Raw genomic sequence first — 18,217 nt, forward strand, 5'->3', positions numbered from 1 at the left:
TTTTCAAAGGAGCACGGACCAGGGCGGTAGCATTACAAGTTATAGGTAGGAAAGCTAAAATAAGCTACAAACAAAGACTATTATTAAAAGAATCAGTCACAGTGGAGTTTACAGTTGTCTTGGATTTATTCAGTAGAGTTTCCTCTGTGTTGGAGATGGTTTTATTTGAATGCATTTTAAGGACGACATAAGTACTAATCTATATTTCACAAGAAAAGAGCAAATTTATTTATTTTGGTAGTCTTTTTACCATCTAGAAACACTTTCACAACAGACAAATGGAAACTCATGCACATTACAAAGCATTAGCCCTTATATGTATTTATAAAAGCTTATATCAAGATGCTTCAGCACCACAATCAGATGCCTTAACAATTACTTTAGAGCTGTTTCTTTAAGCGGCCCTGACTGGTTTTGACTTAAAATTAAAATGATGGTTGTGTACATCTAACTTCATTTGACAAGACACATCTGTAGTGTGGTTGATCAGTCAGAAAGTATTCATCCTACTACACTGCCTTGCCAGTTGTTGATTAACCCCCTAAATCTCATCTCTATGTATAAAACTGATTTATTTAGAAGGTTTTTCCATTTTTTTTTCCTGTGTAATTTTGCATCTTTGTAAATTCTAAGTCAGATTTTTCTGTTTCTTTGGCAATTTATTGCCATGTGGAGCCATGATGTAGATAGACTGAGAAACTTCTGGTGTTCACAGCTCATTTTACAACCACATTGGTTCAGTTGGGCTGATTGGAAATCACAGCTGTTCTTAATTTTGTGTCATTGATCACGTTTTCCAACTTGTGTGTCAGTGATCACAGGTGTTGATCACTTTGAGTTTCTACTCTGGGGCCTGTATTTTTAGTATTGTTCTCATAAAGTATTCACTTTTTCTGTTCATAGGAGGACATGCTCTACATGCCAAATTATAAATACTGTAGTTATTGAGAAGTAATACAGATTTGAATCATCTGATATTTTATTAATATTACACAGGGGTGTAGTCTGTGTTAAACAGCTATAAATACAGGATGTAAGCCATGATTAATTGCTGTGGATTTTGTTGACTGTACACGTGGGTGCAGCGTTTTGGCATGGCATTGGCTGGAAATGGTTCCAGCAGAGCAAATCCAGGACAAATGTGTGCTCTTCCCTGACTGGAGCCTGGAGATGACGTGTCCACGTCTGAGAAGAGAAATATCCAAGCCAAGTTCACAAACATCCTCCTCTTATCATTAATCAGATTATAAGATTACGGTTAGATTAAAATAAAAAAAACACTACATAATATAAATGGTGTCACCTGGGTAGTTTAAATCTGAATATTTTCTCCACTTTTTAAAAATAATCTTACGTTTTTCTGTGCGTTGTTGTGGATCTTACTTTTAAACGATCTTTGTTGCGGAGTGAAAGGGGCGGAGCCAAGCGGCAGCATAATCAAGATGGCCTCCTTCACTGAAAGGTAAGACAAAGCAGTTCCGCTGTTTCATCGCCAATTTATCATCGGTTTTAAATTTTGTATCTGTGCGCAGGAGGGCTCAGACTATCACTGTGGGTGTAAACTTGGTAAATCTGAAAGCAAACCCACTGGTTCGGGGTTTAACGGCCCCAAGAGAGAATCATACTGGAAAAGTCGAGATCTTCCCTCTACAATTGAATTAACGGCTTGACAGGCTGCCTATGCCGCTGCTACCAAGGTTAGCTTCATATCTCCATCCAGAGAGGTAATTAACGGTAACACTGACGCTAGACTATCTTACATTAAACTGTGTGCAAAAGAATGACCGTTTAGCGTCGCCAAAGTAATAAATATTGCCTGTTTTCTATTGTATTTCTTAATCCGGAGTCAACATTAGCTAGCTCGCGTTAGCTGATACGTTAGCTAATACTGTCTCCTGGCGTCGGTCCAAACACATCAGCCGGATCTGACGGGCGGACGAGGACTTGAAATTAGTCTTTACATGCAGGTTTAGGGTTTTGCGTGAAAAACGAGCCCCTGGGTTAGCTATTAAATGATAGTATGAACACTGTAGCTGCAGCAGGATGTGGAAACGGGAAACGGCTGAGCTGTGTGTGACATTTTCTGGCGTTGTCTTTCATTTGAAGACATGTTTTACCACTACAGAGATCAATGTCCGGCTGTGTGATGTTAAGCACGCCTACCCCCGTGTACTACTGTTGTTTGGCAAGGCAATCAGTTAGCTATTGATCTACAGAGGGGTTCTGGAGATCTTCAAATATTGGGTCAAGACGTCTAACATAGATCTTATCTTAGATTTCAACTTGATAATTGGACCATTTTCAAATGCAAAACGAATTTAAAATGCGGCACACTGCGAAGAAAGGTCATCCCACTTCCTTTCTATGCTTAGCCCATTAGAATTATTCTGATTTATATTTCTCTTCTGGGAGGGAGGCTGGAGGACAGAAGTATAATCTTTGGAGGTGTCAAATAGGAGGATGTTGAGGAAACTAGTTAGTATTATAGACAATACCTCTTATCCACTGGTGTCACATCAAAGCAGCTTTAGCTGTACTAAGACCACCGCCACAGGAGGTCTTTTCTACCAGTGGCCATCAAACAGTAGAACTCCTCCCCCTTCCATGGAAAGGACAGCAGTAATATTGCAATCCTGTCAGTGTCATTATGCGATTCCGATTCTGTCGTATGTTCATTATTGCTTCTGGTATACGTCAGTTAGCTGTAAAGCATTTAGTCACAGTGTGCAAGCAATAGTACATCTTTGTTTTTTTTACTAATATATCATACTTGAATCTCATTGCTCTTCTATTAGGCACTGCATTTATTCTCATGTTATTGTGTTTCTTTCTGAGCAATATCTGGCACAAGACCTTCCTTTGGGATTATTAAAGGTCTGCTTTATTCTTTGGATTTTCATTTTGCCATGTGACGGCATTTTTTGCAAACTGCTGAGTTACACCAGGGTTACCAGTTTTAGCTACCAACTGGAATAAATTTGGTGTATCTTTTAGACTATTAATAATCTGTAGTTTAGGTGAGTTGTTCTAGAAATAGCCCAGGAGAAGAGATGCAGCTGCTGATGAGAGGGAAAGTTCACCTGTTCCATAACGCTGTACCCCACAAAAATAACTTAATCAGAGCAAACTGCTGTCTGTGTTACTGACCAACAATTTAATTGCCTCAGACGCCCAGGCCTAACGATACCACTGTTGCTGAGTGCATTATTTTAGAGAGACAAGTGGTGGTAGCTCAAAATGTCTTAAGTTGCAGTCCTCTCGCTGATTTTCTTTGTAGGATGGTGCCTGTCTTGGTGCTCTGGCTGGCTGTGTGTCTCGCTGAGACATGGGCTGTGGACAGGGGCAACTTCAAGACCTGTGATCAGAGTGCCTTCTGCAAGTGAGTGCAAGATAGAAAAAGAACATATTTACTCATTTAAAGTTAATGTTTCCCAAGCAAAGCACACAGTTACAAATTTGTAACTCTATGTCCACTCTGGGGATTAAATTTTAAACAGGCGTCAGCGAGCATTGAAGCCTGGGGAGTCGCCTTATCGAGCCCTGCTGGAGACCATGGAGCTGACCAACACCAGACTCACCCTGCAGCTCATCAATGACAACAACAAGGTAGCTCATGCAAAAAAAGCTGTTCACATTGGGGCAAATTTGGTTTCCTGTGGTATCCAGCATATTATCCTCCTTAAAACCTCCCTCAATGTACTAACTGTACAGTCAACATTCCCTATTAAATATTTTTATGCTTATTAAGCCCGTTTCCAAAAATTGCCACTCTTCATATGCTTCAAATGTTGCATGCTGTCATCACAACCAGATCATCTTGGTATCAAAACGCCTAATATGGCAAACTATGTGCGATCCTTAAGAATGTGGCCCTTGGCTGAACCCATGTACTGACTACTGTGGTGTTTGAGAAAATACGGTGAGGTTAAAAGAAAAGAATCATACAGTAAGGTTGGCTCTCCTCCTCTCCCTCTGTGTTTTTCTCTCAGGTGCGTCTGCTCCTTGAACTCTACCGTCTCCAGGGAAACATAACGAGGGTGAAGATTAACGAGCTGAAGCCCCTGAAACCTCGCTACGAGGTCCCAGATGTGCTCATCAGGGAGCCGCCTACTGAGCCGTGAGTGTCCCTTGACAGTTTTTGACTGTTCTATTGTGGGTAGGTAAGATTTTGATCTGAGAGTCAAACTGCAAAGGCAACAAAGGGAAAACATTGGTAGTAGAGATACTCCTTACAATACATGTTTTGTTTAAATAGACAGAGTAGCATAAAAGAGTAATTAATAACATCAACCTACCTAAGATATTTTCATGTCACATCAAGAGGAGGTTTAAATAATCAAGCTTTGTTGCTCAGGTAAGTCAAAATATCTGCTGTGACAAAGGCCTGTTGAGTAAAGAAGTGACACACGCACAGATCTGTAGTTTGGCCATTAATGCTGAAGTGAAGAAAAACATTTACATATTCCACTATAGGTAGAGATATGTACTCACAGTGTGTAACAGCACTATAAATGTAACAGGAATGTGAGAACTGAAACTCTGAATACACATTTTTCCTGTGAAATGAAAGAGCCCACTTGGAAAAACAGATAATAATAGATAGTTGACTGTCTTTCCAACCTTGAAGTCTGGATTTAGTTGTGGAAACCTACCGTATTTCTAAATGTGGAACAGGATAAAAAAGTATGGACCTTTTGAGGAAGACGATGTATCACAGTGAGCATGATCAGTCCACAAACAATCAAGGCAATCAGTCTGTTACCTAATTTGACAGAAATTGATGCAATTTGCAGTTACTTCAAACTTTTGATAAACAAAAATGCCATTTCCTTCAGCGCTGGGGATCTTCCGCTGGTGCTGGCGAAAACGTCTTTATGAGGCCAGCAAAATTTCCTGTATGCAGAAAAATAAACCCTGAGCTCCTGTTAAACCCTCTTTACTTCTGTTTGTCTCTCCTTCCTCTCTCTCTGCCTCAGCCTGTCTCTCCTGTCTCAGGATGAGAACGGGGTGGTGTTGTCCCTGGGGTCGGAGTCCCAGAGGGTCATCATCAGCGCCCGGCCCTTCCGACTGGACATCATGGAGGGAAGCGACGTGCTGATGTCGCTGAACTCACGTGGTCTGCTGACCTTTGAGCACCTGAGGATGCGCAAGGACACGTGAGAAAACCGCGCATGCACACACGTTTATGAATATCAACCCTCTCTTTTAATTCACGTCCTCACTCAGTGGATGATTTCTATTTTTGTTCCCATGATATGGTTTGTTTTTTGAGTATTGTCTCTGACTCGTTGTTCTGTCCTCTTCTCCCTATCATCCTAGTTTCTCCTATAAAGTAACTAGCACAGTGGCTAGCGTGTGGGATAATATCAAGAGGGTATTCTCTAGGTAAAGACCCTTAAGATTTGTAAGTGTGTATTCTGTTCCTTGTGCTAATGCTGCCAATAGTGAAATAAAACGTAGGGAGTCCCATCACACCAAGTACTGTATTTGCCCTCAAATAAATGTGACTGAGAGAGCGAGGGTGTGGATGAGTGTGTGCATGGTGGTGTTTGAGTCAATCTAGCACTAAGGGGGTCGGTCCAGCTCTGAATATTCTTTGATAGATTGATTTTTCCTTTTGTAAAATTTTTATTAAACAAATGAAAACATAACTGTGATCGTCAGAAAACACTGGAGGATTTTCCTATAGGGTAGCTGTAGCAATGATTTTCACTGTCCACTAATGTTTTGTCAGATCAGCACCTGATTGACTAAATCATGCACTGAGTTGTCATAGCAGCAGCTCGTCTGATAAACTGAGCTAACACTGCAACTGCATGATTGACTGGATTTCTTGACCAGTTCTGTTGAATGAAAAAACAAATGCTTAGTTTATGGTGAGTGCCAACTGCAGGAGTTGAAAAATAATGCTGGTTAGCACTGGTTTCAGATGCAAATATGAGCGCTGTACTTTTGCCTATACACAAATGTATTTTGTCTCCCTCCAGTTTAGGTTTCAGGCAGCTCCCAAACCCAGCAGCAACATCTCTCTTTGTGGTTATACTTGTAGTTTTGCATTTTGTCTGTGTAAGGTACAGCGCCACTTGGTCACCACTGCCTTCTGCATGTGCGCTACAGCCACAATTTTACTGCAGTTCAAGGCATATGTGAAGGGTTTTTTGGTGCTACACCATGGCCTGGATTGCACCTTGGTATCTGTTGGATCCACTGGGTACAACTTGGTTCTTTAAGGAGCCTTGTAGTTCCTACATACTGCAGCCTCTAGAGCTCCTGTCCCATAATGCCTAGCTTGAAATAGCCGCAAGGCAGGGAGTTGCTCAGTCCCTTTTGTCATTAGTCATTCAAGACCCAGTAGATCATCGGTTAGTTGTCAGTGTGGAGTCAAGGGAGCGATCACCAACCTCCCCGTTTGTATGTCCTTTTTCCTTTGTTCATAGTTTAATTATCCCCCCATATATTGCCACTCATCACATGATAGCATGAGCTTGCCAAAGTGACATATCTTTCTTTTTGCTATATCCCCTCCTCACCCCCTCTGTCCATTGTTTGTGCCACTGAGAAGTCAGGCAGACCCAGAGGCTGAGAAGAAAGAGGAGGCTGATCCGGCAAACCAGGCCGAGGTACTACACAACAAAATACACTTACTTTTATACTTGGTCTGTATTGAAACACACCTTTTGTACACTTAGCCGGGATCTTTTATTGTATGTTACTTGACATGACTGTGTTCCCTGTTTGCTTGTCAGACAACCAAGGAAGAGGAAGAGAAAGTAGAAGACGGGATGTGGGAGGAAACGTTTAAATCGCACTCAGACAGCAAACCTAATGGTACGTCCTGCTTATATATATTTAGTTATAGATCATTTTAGCCAGTTTTTATGTGCACTGGTGATACTGTGTCCCTTTAACTGATCAGTGGATGTTTTTGCCCCTTAGGTCCATCTGCTATTAGTTTAGACTTTTCATTGCCGGGAGTGGAGCATGTCTATGGTATCCCAGAACACGCAGACACCCTAAGACTCAAAACAACAGAGTGAGTCCAACCACAGGTCACACTTAACACATAAAATGGATCTGAATTCACATGGGGCCTGAACTTTCCTGTTCTGCATGTGTGTGCTTGTGTGTTCCAGGAATGGAGATCCGTATCGGCTCTATAACCTGGATGTCTTCCAGTATGAGTTATATAACCCAATGGCCTTGTATGGGGCTGTCCCAGTTATGTTGGCCCACAACACACAGCGGACCACAGGTATCTTCTGGCTCAATGCTGCAGAAACCTGGGTAGACATAAGCTCCAACACAGCTGGGAAGGTACGTTGTTTCTGTCCCACCAAAGCAGCCAGGACTCTTTACCTGGTTTTTGACTGCAGGTATTTAATTCCAGTCTTAGTTGTTGGGCCATGGTGAGCATCTGCTGCACAAAATCACCCCTTTTTATTGTGTCTCTCTCCAGACTGTGTTTGGGAAAATGCTGGATTATGTTCAGGGCTCCAGTGAGACACCACAGACAGATGTGCGTTGGATCTCTGAGAGCGGCATCATCGATGTCTTCCTGATGCTGGGACCAACTCCCAAAGACGTCTTCTCTCAGTATGCCTCTCTTACAGGTAGGAAGCAGACGAATGGCCGCTTAGATTAACCCTATTTTCCAGGTTTTCTCAGGAGTCAGAGAGTAGTGCTGTGAGCCTCTTTGGCTGTCTTACTCGCTGAAATTTCTCGTACTTTAGGTTGGATGCATAAGTACCACTTACCTCCTTCTAATCTGTTCTGAATAGAAAAGGTTGATGTCATAAATTGCAGTATAAGTTTTAAAACAGAAATGCTTTGGTCTATTTTGTGACTGGTTACATTTAGATCTTTAAGTGTGTGGTTAAAATGGAGGAGAGCCACAACAAACTCTTCTAGCCTGCCAAAAGCAGATTTTACTAAATGACTTTGAGGCTAAACAGCAGCCCACGCTCTGAAATCATATTTTTTATGAAGGTGCTTTCATGTGCTTAAGAGATCGTTACTGACTTATGTTGATCTGCAGACTGAGATTTTTAATGACTTTTAATGAAAAGAGAATTCCTAACTTCTTGAAAATTTTTCTCATTCACGTTGAGTTTGAAGGTAATTATGAATTTAATTAATATAGGATCTGTGGTTGTTCAACTCAGGAGCTGTTAAGCCTGGGGAAAATCTCTGTCAGTTCATCTTGGAATTACCAAAGCTAGAGGCCACATCAGCCTATCCTGACCTTGAATTATTTTTGTCAGGTTTAGTATTAATCCAAAGCCTCATACCAGTTAAACGATCAGCTTTTGACTGACCTGCTTGTATTGTCCATCAGGCACCCAGTCCTTCCCTCCCTTGGCCTCCCTGGGCTACCACCAGTGCCGCTGGAACTACAATGACCAGGAAGACGTGCAGTCAGTGGATGCAGGCTTCGATGAGCACGACATCCCCTACGACTTCATCTGGCTTGATATCGAGCACACAGATGGGAAGCGCTACTTCACCTGGGATCCTCACAAGTTTGCAACACCAAAGGAGATGCTGCAGGGTCTCATGGACAAGAAGCGCAAGGTACCAATGAAAAATAATCCATAAATTACTGTTCCAGCATACAGTGTTAGCTTCCTCAGCTTCTGTGGTATCTTGCCAGAAGTTCTCCAGTGTCTCCTCTGCTGTTTCACATCTCACTTTCTGTAAAGTCTTAGTAAATTAATACTAACTGCCTTCTTTAATTGCTTTTCTTAATAAAGCTGGTGGCCATTGTGGACCCTCATATTAAAGTAGATAGCAACTACAAGATCCATAATGAAATCCGCTCCAAGGGTTTCTATATCAAGAATAAAGATGGGGGAGACTACGAGGGCTGGTGCTGGCCTGGTAAGAGACTGACAACTGTACATCAGAGACCAGAAAATGTATACCAAATGCATTTAAAAATGTGCTTTGTGAACTTGACCATAACTGAGAAACAATATATCTCAATCTCCTTCTGTCGTTCCTCCTCCTCTTTGGGCTGGATGGTGAATATTAGGCAGTGCCAGCTATCCAGACTTCTTCCGTGCAGACATGAGGGCCTGGTGGGCCAGCATGTTCGCCTACGATCAGTATGAGGTGAGTCTCAAGGAAATGGTCACTTACTTGTATCTCCATATGCAAGTGAAATACTGAAGATTTAGCGTGTCAGCTCTGCAGCTTTCCTGTGCCCGATCCTCTTTAAAAACTATAGTCAGACTTATCTTTAAGGTTAAATCCAGCCTGTATATTTTTTCAGGGATCCATGGAGAACATGTACACATGGAACGACATGAATGAGCCGTCGGTCTTTAATGGGCCAGAGGTCACCATGCACAAGGACACAGTGCACGGAGCCTGGGAGCACCGTGACGTACACAACCTGTATGGTTTCTATGTGGTGAGTGCACATCGTTTGACCACAACTAACTGACAAAATGTTATTGTGATAGAGTTAAAATAATGAATGTATCAACCAAAATATGTTACTTTGTAGAATCCCCTTAATAGATGACTTTTTAAAGTGTTTTTCTCTTTATGATCTGTAGCAAATGGCCACAGCGGAGGGTTTGATCCAGAGGTCTGGGGGCATTGAGCGACCGTTTGTCCTGACCAGGGCTTTCTTTGCTGGCTCACAGCGCTACGGTGAGCACAAATCTACTAATGTAGACATGGCATCACACACTGAATGACTTTTGCTGTTTGCATTTGGTGTTTTCCTGTCATGGAAATACTGCCATGACTTCTATCTCCTTTAAATAAGAATACAAACACATTGCTTGGCAGTTGTTAATGGCATATTGTATACAATATGGAGAATAACAGTCCATCATAGCAATACAGAAGATGACAAAACTTGGGAACACAATTTTTAAGAAGCCTCTTCAGACAGAAACTCCAAACCTGACAAGACCTGAGATCTCTTTCTGTGACTCTTGTTGTACAGCAGATACGTCTCACGTTACTGTAAGCAGCAGGCAACCTGTAACTCTAATACATTTTTAATTTTGTTGCTCTGAAAATGCATAATCATGTAAGTAATTTATCATAAATAGATGATTCAGATAGCATAAAATAGATAAATGATTACTTAAGAGCTTACAGTTGATTTTACTTTCAGAGGCCAGACAAAGCTGCACTTTCTTTGTCCAGTCTGAACTGTGAAAGTGCTTCATATAATTGTTTGTCCAAGACTGCAGAGCATGAAATACTGTATGTTGAGGGTCCTGTCCTGTTTCAAGCCAAGCATTGTCAATTTCTTGTCGAACTTTATGTTAAGAATTTGCTCATCACTAGTACAATAATGACATTTCACTAAAGCTTACTATTTGGAGTACATTGCACTATAGGTAAGGAATTGAGCATTGTGTTAAAATATTTTGTAGTACAGGGTCTTGAGTGGTAAAGTATGTTTTTGTGTTTGCAGGTGCTGTGTGGACAGGAGATAATGCTGCTGAGTGGGACCATCTGAAGATCTCTATCCCCATGTGTCTGAGTCTGGGCCTGGTTGGAATCTCTTTCTGTGGCGGTGAGTAGTACCTCTTTAGTTAGTTACTCTGTCTGGTCAGCAGAAAATTACCAGTTTGTTTAATATTCAAAGAATTACAAAATGTTTTGTGGTTGTTTTTAAATCCGTTGTTTTGTTAATTGCTGTTTTGTAATTCTGAAGTGCTTTTATGGTGATTTAATTCAGATGCTGTTAACACTGTGGAAATCACCTATTTGTTTGCTTCAAATTTAGCAAAACAAACATTTGAACAATTTATAAACCATATTTCCACATGATCATATCTTTTCAAATTGAACATCATTATTTTATATACTGGTATCTGCTAGTTCCCAATTTTGGTTATTTACAGAAAATTTGAACAAATAAACCCCCAAAAACAAAACCCTGTGGAAGGCAAGTGGAACAGAGGCAGTTAGTTAAATATCTGTAAACTGTTATCAACAGTCTGCATGTCTGGGATGTGCCAGCAGGTTGTATAACAGGTCTTTATTTGAAAACATTCTGCTGCCCTTTAAAAGGTGAATTAGCCACCAACCTAAAAATCTGCTGCCACAAAGTTACATGTGACTTCAATCTGGCAGTAAAGCAGGACTGTGATACTGCAATGCCTTTGCAAAAAATCTACATTTTTTTGAAATCAGTCATCTGAAAATAATTTGACTTGGACCAGCATCTTCCTGCCTGTGGTGTTTTGTAATGTTGTCATGGAAATGTGCATGAGGTTGCCATGGTGAGTTCAGATTTCATGATTAAATTAGCTGCAGTTAAATTTATCAGTCATGTTTTCTCACGTACTGTTCAGAGTATTGCACTTATGTTCATGAGCACTTCAGGTGTTTTATGTAATTGCAGTTTTATCAGCTTTTTTTTAAAACAAAAGTTCCAGTTTCACCCATAAGCTCCAAAAATAGAATAATCTGAAGAGGTTTGTTGTTTCAGGCTGTGTTGTTTCCTCAAGAGGTGCAGAGGCTATAAAAGGCTGTAAGCAGCACAGGCTTCACATCATTTCTCCTCCTTCTCTCTCATAGCTGACGTTGGTGGCTTTTTCAAGTCTCCAAGCACTGAGCTGCTGGTGCGTTGGTACCAGACGGGGGCTTACCAGCCATTCTTTAGGGCCCACGCCCACCTGGACACGCCTCGCCGTGAGCCCTGGCTGTTTGGTCCAGAAAACACTGCACTGATCCGTGAAGCTGTGCGTCAGCGCTACACACTCCTGCCCTACTGGTACCAGCAGTTCTACCACGCACACCGCACTGGAGAGCCCATCATGAGGTGAGGATGGGGCAGGAGGCGTTTTTTTATCTTATATTTTATCGTACCACAACACAACCAATTACAAATAGGGATGTCCCGATGTCACATTTGTTTTGCCCCCAATTCACTTTGAGTCATTTAATATTTTGTGTCTGCCGATACCAGTGTGATAACACTTTCCTAGATACTGCTCACTGTAAGTACCTTGGAGTTATTAAAATCAGTCTATTGTACATGCAACTGAATATCTCCACAATGCATTTAGAGCTCTGCTCCACATGCCGTAGTATCTGGTGGCGCCACCAGGTGGAACTTCTTATTGTTTAACACTGTAGTGGATTCAAGCAATTCCATGTTTGCACGCACAGAGTATTGTAGGCGTTTAGCTAGCAATGGGCACCATGACCGTGACTTCTGTGATGCTTAATGTTCTTAGCCAGAGCTACTACGCTTTAAAATAATGTGTCCTGGTACAACTTGAGTGTCCAAATTTTGACAGTGTTTATACTTAAGGGAGAGCTAATACTGATAACTTCAAAAATCCTGATCCCAATCCATCCCTATCTACAGGATTGGCTCACTACAATCTAGTTACAAAAATTGTAGACTTAATTAAGCATCTGCTAACAAGTTGTGATGTGTGTATTATTAGAGAAATACATTTTTATTGTCCAATTATTAATCACATCCAAGTGCACAAAAACACAGTGTATTGCTAGTTTGAGTTCACTGCAGATTTTGATAATGTGGTGAAATGTGCATCTCTTTTGCAGACCGCTGTGGGTGGAGTATCCTCAGGATCCTGCTACTTTTGCCGTGGATGACGAGTTCTTGATTGGTGAGACAACACCTAAAAAGTGAAAAGATCTCCTCATGATTTTAGTTAGAAATGTTACCATTAGTAGTGAATCAGCCAAATATGTAGCTCCGCTTGGCCTTACAGAGCTTTACACTCAGTGTCAGGTCATTTTTTTCGCTGCCTGCCCCATAACCTTACTGTTTTGGTTGACTTTCACCTCTTCCATGGCCTCATTTTTGGCCCCAGCAGGTGGCTTGAGGCTCTTAAAACCCACTGTACATTACCTCCTTACCTCAGTTAGCAGACAGAAATGGTGACAAACTGGTGACTGTTGGTGACAGGCAGGCTATTGTACTAACCATGTACTGACATATTTACTGTTCCAACATAGAGGGTGGGATATGTTACTGATTTGTACACAGCTTACTTTTGCTGCCACCAGGTGGCCAAAAATATGAGCGATTGCATTTAAAAAGATCAGTGTCTGATGGTGACAGTTGTTGATCAGATAAATGCTGAATGCTGTGGCTCTAATCTGTTTGCCGTTGCATCAAAGTACATGAGGACAGACTAAAATGAGACCTTTAATTCAGTTGTTCCGGAAAGGCAGACATGTTCTGAAATTATCAGTTCCCCTGATGTTCTTTAACTCTGCTGCAGGGCGAGACTTACTGGTGCACCCAGTTACTGAGGAGGGAGCCAGGGGAGTCACTGCCTACCTGCCTGGTAAAGACACGGTAAGAGAAAGGCTTTATCTCATGCTAAGTTTGTTTTCAGTGTCTTCGGGTAGTCTTGTCTTAACCTGTTTGTGTGTTCTCAGGTCTGGTTTGACATCCACACCTTCCAGAAGCACAATGGGGCTCAGAACCTGTACATCCCTGTCACCATGAGCTCTGTAAGACTCACACAAAAATGTAGACATTATGAGGCTAATGATGTATAGACAAACATGCTGTTAATTTTCTCTCTTGCTGGATCACAATTTCAGACCTCTCCACATTCTTTGTCACCATTTCATTTATTTTTTTTTTAATATGGAGCCTTGTGTATTCAGATTCCTGTATTCCAGCGCGGTGGATCCATCATTCCCAGGAAGGTTCGAGTTCGCAGGTCCTCCACCTGCATGGAGCACGACCCCTACACTCTATATGTGGCTCTTAACCTCCAGGTAACTGAGCTGTTCATTCTCTGCTGGCAGTTGAATGATATATCTGTGATCAACTGCTGCTCTGGCATGTTAAATGGCAAGTGGGATTTTCATAGCTCAAGTCTGGACCTTTTGTCTGACAGAGAACTGCAGAGGGGGAGCTCTACATAGATGACGGCCACACTTTTAACTACGAAAAGAAGGAATTCATCCACAGGAGACTGTCATTCGCCAAGAACATCCTCTCTTCTGTGTGAGTGACTCATATTATTTCCTGCACCTCTTTGTGCCAAAATGAAGCCTCAGTTAGGCTCTCAAATAACAACTGAAGACGTTTAAAGTGAAGCAGAGAAAAACGGCAACAGATAAAGTACTGAGTTTTGACTGCTATAACTTTTTTTCATGGTTAAACACTTAATCCCTGTCTCTGTGTGGTCCACAGTAACCTCGCTCCTGATGCCCAGTTTACTACTCGCTCCTGGATTGAACGCGTTGTCATACTGGGAGCCAGTAAACCCAGCAAGGTTACCCTTCAGACTGCCGGTGAGTGTTTTACATTCCTTACATGTGAAGTAGTCATCAGAGTTTGCATACTATATGCTGACAAACTACATACTTTAAGAAGTTTTATAGCAATACGTTTTAAGAATTTCATGGTAAAAACACTTCATACACGTACAGTAGGAGAAAATTGTCAGTAATATAAAGTGAAATTTATTCAAACACAGTTATGTATGTTTTGTTTAAATGAAAGATGCTAATACGTCTATGTGCCTCCTTTTGTTAGTTTTTATGTTCTTCTTTATGGTAGAGAATTGCACTTTAGATATACACAGGACATACAGGTATAAACTGGAGCGCCACTGATTATTCTGAAGAAAATACACATTTGGAGAGTAAACTTTAAGGAGGTAGATTTTTTTTTTTCCTCATCAAAGCAAGGAAAATTCAGGTGCAAGTGATGATTTCATTATGTCCAAATTCATCATGTCAGTGAGTGGGCATACACAATACCTCAGTGTTATTAATTCCACCTGTGCATTTCTTGCTTGAACAAGTCAAATATCGGCCAAGAAATATGTCTTTATCCTAGTATTGAACCACAGAGAATTGTATTTACTTGCAAGCTGTTTCTAAAGTTGGTTGTTTTCAAACTCTCAGCCATTCAAATGTTGCTTTTATGTTTTTTAATAAGCAAGCATCCCATTTTAAAAGATATTGTGTTAAGCTATGCATGATTATGGAGCCTCTGAAGCTACAAACCTTTTCCTGGGATGAGATTCACTGACCTTTTTTCCTGTATTCCTTGTGCAGATGGACAAGACAGCCAACTAGAATTCGATTTTGATGCCTCCATGTCTGTTTTGACGCTGCGCAAGCCCGGCATGAACGCAGGGGCAGACTGGACTGTGATGCTTCAGTAACCACGGAGACAGGAGAGGAGGGGGCAGGAGGGGGAAATGACGGAACGGGAGGGGAGGGGAGGGGGAGAGGAGGGAACAAACACAAGGCGCTAATTCCTGAGACTAACTAAAGCAGGACACCATGATGGCTAAAATGGAGAATAACGAAAACACACAACACAATAATTACACATAGTTTTCATACACACACACACACACACACACACACTCACACACACACTTGGTTTTCCATCCGGTCAGCTTCAGAAGAAAGATCACTGTGGCGGGTTGTTAGTCATTTAAAATGAAGGTTCACATTCAAAACTCCACCTGCTGCTGATCCCCTCTTTCTGTTTTCTGACTTGATACTCCACAAAAATTCATTCCATCCCTCTTATAAGCACTTAAATCGACTCATAGCTTGGCCTCCTTCAGTCGTGCCACATTTCATATCTAGGGAGGGTTCACCATCAATCTTCTCTGGTTCTGCACTAACTTTTTTACCCAGTGCTTCCCAATTTTCTTGACTCCACAAAAAGTAAAGAAACCTTTCGATCTTACCAATCCTGGGCGGTTCATTCTTATTCAGTCTTTCCCTGAATTCCTCAGTAATGAGTTTGTGTGCATTGAAATGATTCATAATCATGTCTTCGCATTGGAAGTGATCAGGTCGTTCAACTGCTGCACAGAGAGGGGATTTTCAGCTGTTGTTTTGAACAAACTTGGCAATGGGAATCACTTCAGGGGATTGAACCACTGACAGTTTGTGGATCATCCTGTTGACGTGCTTTTTGTTTTATCAAGTTATTTTTCCATCTTTGTTTACTAGACTATTTTTAATGCACTTGAGGAAGAGTAAGAACTTAAAAGTTGTTTAGATTTTCATGTGTTACTAGGTATCAGGACAATCTAGGATTTCCACTGTGTCGTTTGCATCTTAATGAACAGGTCATCTCTAATCCTTGAGGTGTTTTCCTTCCAAATATCCTTAGAAGGCTTTTGAACCTGTACAAACATCTGTCCTAAATGTACACTGACACTCAAATGATTTTTTTGGAGACTTATGTCCTGACTAGTCTAATCATCTGACTTTTTTAGGGGTTTTGTTCTGTGAGTTTGTCATGATTGTTTTTATGATCATAAATGTACATGTTGCTGAATTTTTGTTGGTGATGGCTTGAACTGGTGGAAATGGAAGTGAAGGATCGGACTTCAGCTGTCAATCACCATTTTCAGATGTACTTTAAAAGATGAGACCAAGTGAAAATAAAATTGACCAATTGTGAAAGAAATACCTGGTTTTGATTGAGTCAAGATGGATCTTAATCTGAGACTTTATTTTTTTGCAGAATGGTGTTGCATTCATATCTGTTTGGGTCAGCTTCATATTACTGGTAGAGTATCGCTTTAAAGCAGCTGGTTAAACTGTTATATGCAGCATATTAAGGAAATCAAAGCAAAAATATGTGTGTTTTTATTTAACGTCTTGCAAAACAACATGCTGTAAATACACACTAATCTGCTATTAGGAAGCATACACATTTGTCCTCTAACAGCAAGCCTTTAACTTAATGACATTTTATCATTGCAGATTTGTAGCTTTAACCCTGCAAGTCCCACGTTTGCAAATAATTACAGATGTCACTTGCAGTTATGCATAAAAAATAGCCTACAAGTTATTAAAAATACATTTACATAGCCAGTAGTTCCTACTGTTAAGGTTCACAATGCTGTTGGACGGTATTTTGTAGGGTGATCAAACGTCCTGTTTTCACGTCCTGTCCTGGTTGTTTTTTATAAAGTGATGAAAATGTCCTGATTTTTCACTGGGTCACTAAATTGATCAGAACAGGCACTACGGTGCACTCAGTTAGGTAAAGTTGGCAAGATATTCACAGATTCGGACTTCCGGCACCAATAACTCATGAGATATACATTGTAAAAACATAAACAATGCCTCTTTCAAATCGTTGTAAGCTAGACAATGTGCTACAAGGCCAGTTTTATCAAAACTCGCTGTCTTTCAAGCTACAGAAATAACATTGATGTCTATGAGCAGCCGGCTGTGCGACGAGTGAACAGGGACCGTCTGCAAATAGCAAAACCGCTGCAACAGCGAAGAGAGGCACTACACAAATATTCAATAACTTAACTTTTATACACTGTAGCGTCACCAAATTTACTGCAGCCATCAATCGTCTCCTGCTGGTCATACTACAACTCTTGGTTTGACACTAAATGCAAAATCAGAATTTTAAGGAATTTTTATTATCTGATTATTATTTTATTAGTCATAAAATTTAATAACTTCACTCTTGTGTACTGTAGTGTCACCAAAATCATTGGAGCCTTCAGTTGTCTCCTGCTGGTCATACTACAACTCTTGGTTTGATACTAAATACAAAATCTGAATTTTAAGGAATTTTTTATTAGTTTATTATTATTTTATTAGTCATAAAATTCAATAACTTCACTCTTATGTACTGTAGTGTCATCAAATTCACTGGAGCCATCAGTTGGCTCCTGATTGTCATACTGCAATGCTTGGTTTGATATTAAATAAAAAATCAGAATTTTAAGGAATTTTTTTCTTATTTTCTTATTATTTTATTAGTAATAATATTCAATAACTTCCCTCTTATGTACTGCAGAAAGATTACACTCTGTCTAACTATCAGTTGGCTCCTGATTGTCATATTACAACTCTTGGTTTGATATTAAATAAAAAATCTGAATTTTAAGGAATTTTTGTAGTAAATAAAATTCAATCACTTTACTCTTAAACACTGCAGAAAAAAATAAACTTTATCCAACCATCAAAAGGGTCCTACTGATCATACCTTCAGGTTTTTTCTTCCAAGTATTGTCCGTACAGTCCTTAACTTGGAAAATATTATTAGCTGTTTAACATTATTGTTTAAATGAATCAGTTAACGCTGCAGCCTTGTAAGAAGGCATCTTACTGTCTTTCTTCCCAATCATCAGTACTTGAAGAGACAGTCTAAACAGTTTAGTTTGGTATATTGGTGGTATCTGATCCTCTCTTTGGTGAGGATTCCAAGTTCCATTACTATTCAGTATCATATATTTGG

At 40.5% G+C, this 18,217-nt stretch overlaps 1 protein-coding gene across 4 annotated transcripts; it reads left to right on the forward strand.

Moving 5' to 3' along the window:
• Positions 1–1,410: 1,410 nt before the first annotated feature.
• ganabb (glucosidase II alpha subunit b) lies at positions 1,411–16,417 on the forward strand. Of its 4 annotated transcripts, none has more exons than XM_023281991.3 (25): positions 1,411–1,462; positions 3,278–3,379; positions 3,498–3,606; positions 3,990–4,117; positions 4,977–5,156; positions 5,320–5,385; positions 6,563–6,620; positions 6,747–6,828; positions 6,937–7,033; positions 7,134–7,314; positions 7,457–7,610; positions 8,336–8,571; positions 8,751–8,877; positions 9,032–9,111; positions 9,272–9,412; positions 9,561–9,657; positions 10,439–10,540; positions 11,551–11,794; positions 12,550–12,614; positions 13,236–13,312; positions 13,396–13,470; positions 13,630–13,743; positions 13,866–13,975; positions 14,165–14,265; positions 15,037–16,417. In XM_023281991.3, the coding sequence occupies exons 1-25, from the start codon at positions 1,443–1,445 to the stop codon at positions 15,144–15,146; spliced, it is 2,856 nt and encodes a 951-aa protein (XP_023137759.2). In that variant the 5' UTR covers positions 1,411–1,442; the 3' UTR covers positions 15,147–16,417. The 4 variants fall into 4 exon arrangements, with proteins under 4 accessions (XP_023137759.2, XP_023137758.2, XP_023137760.2 ...); XM_023281990.3 differs by lacking the exon at positions 1,411–1,462 and adding an exon at positions 1,666–1,724; XM_023281992.3 differs by lacking the exon at positions 1,411–1,462 and adding an exon at positions 1,666–1,697.
• The last annotated feature ends 1,800 nt before the right edge of the window (positions 16,418–18,217 follow it).

Source organism: Amphiprion ocellaris, chromosome 13, assembly GCF_022539595.1.
Source record: "Amphiprion ocellaris isolate individual 3 ecotype Okinawa chromosome 13, ASM2253959v1, whole genome shotgun sequence".
Taxonomy (NCBI): domain Eukaryota; kingdom Metazoa; phylum Chordata; class Actinopteri; family Pomacentridae; genus Amphiprion; species Amphiprion ocellaris.

Coding starts and splice junctions, on each gene's coding strand:
- ganabb (XM_023281990.3), top strand. CDS start 1,681: ATGCCGCTGCTACCAAGGTTAGCTTCATATCTCCATCCAGAGAG. Junction 13,471..13,629: donor TCCCTGTCACCATGAGCTCT/GTAAGACTCACA, acceptor TTGTGTATTCAG/ATTCCTGTATTCCAGCGCGG. Junction 13,976..14,164: donor AAGAACATCCTCTCTTCTGT/GTGAGTGACTCA, acceptor TGTGGTCCACAG/TAACCTCGCTCCTGATGCCC.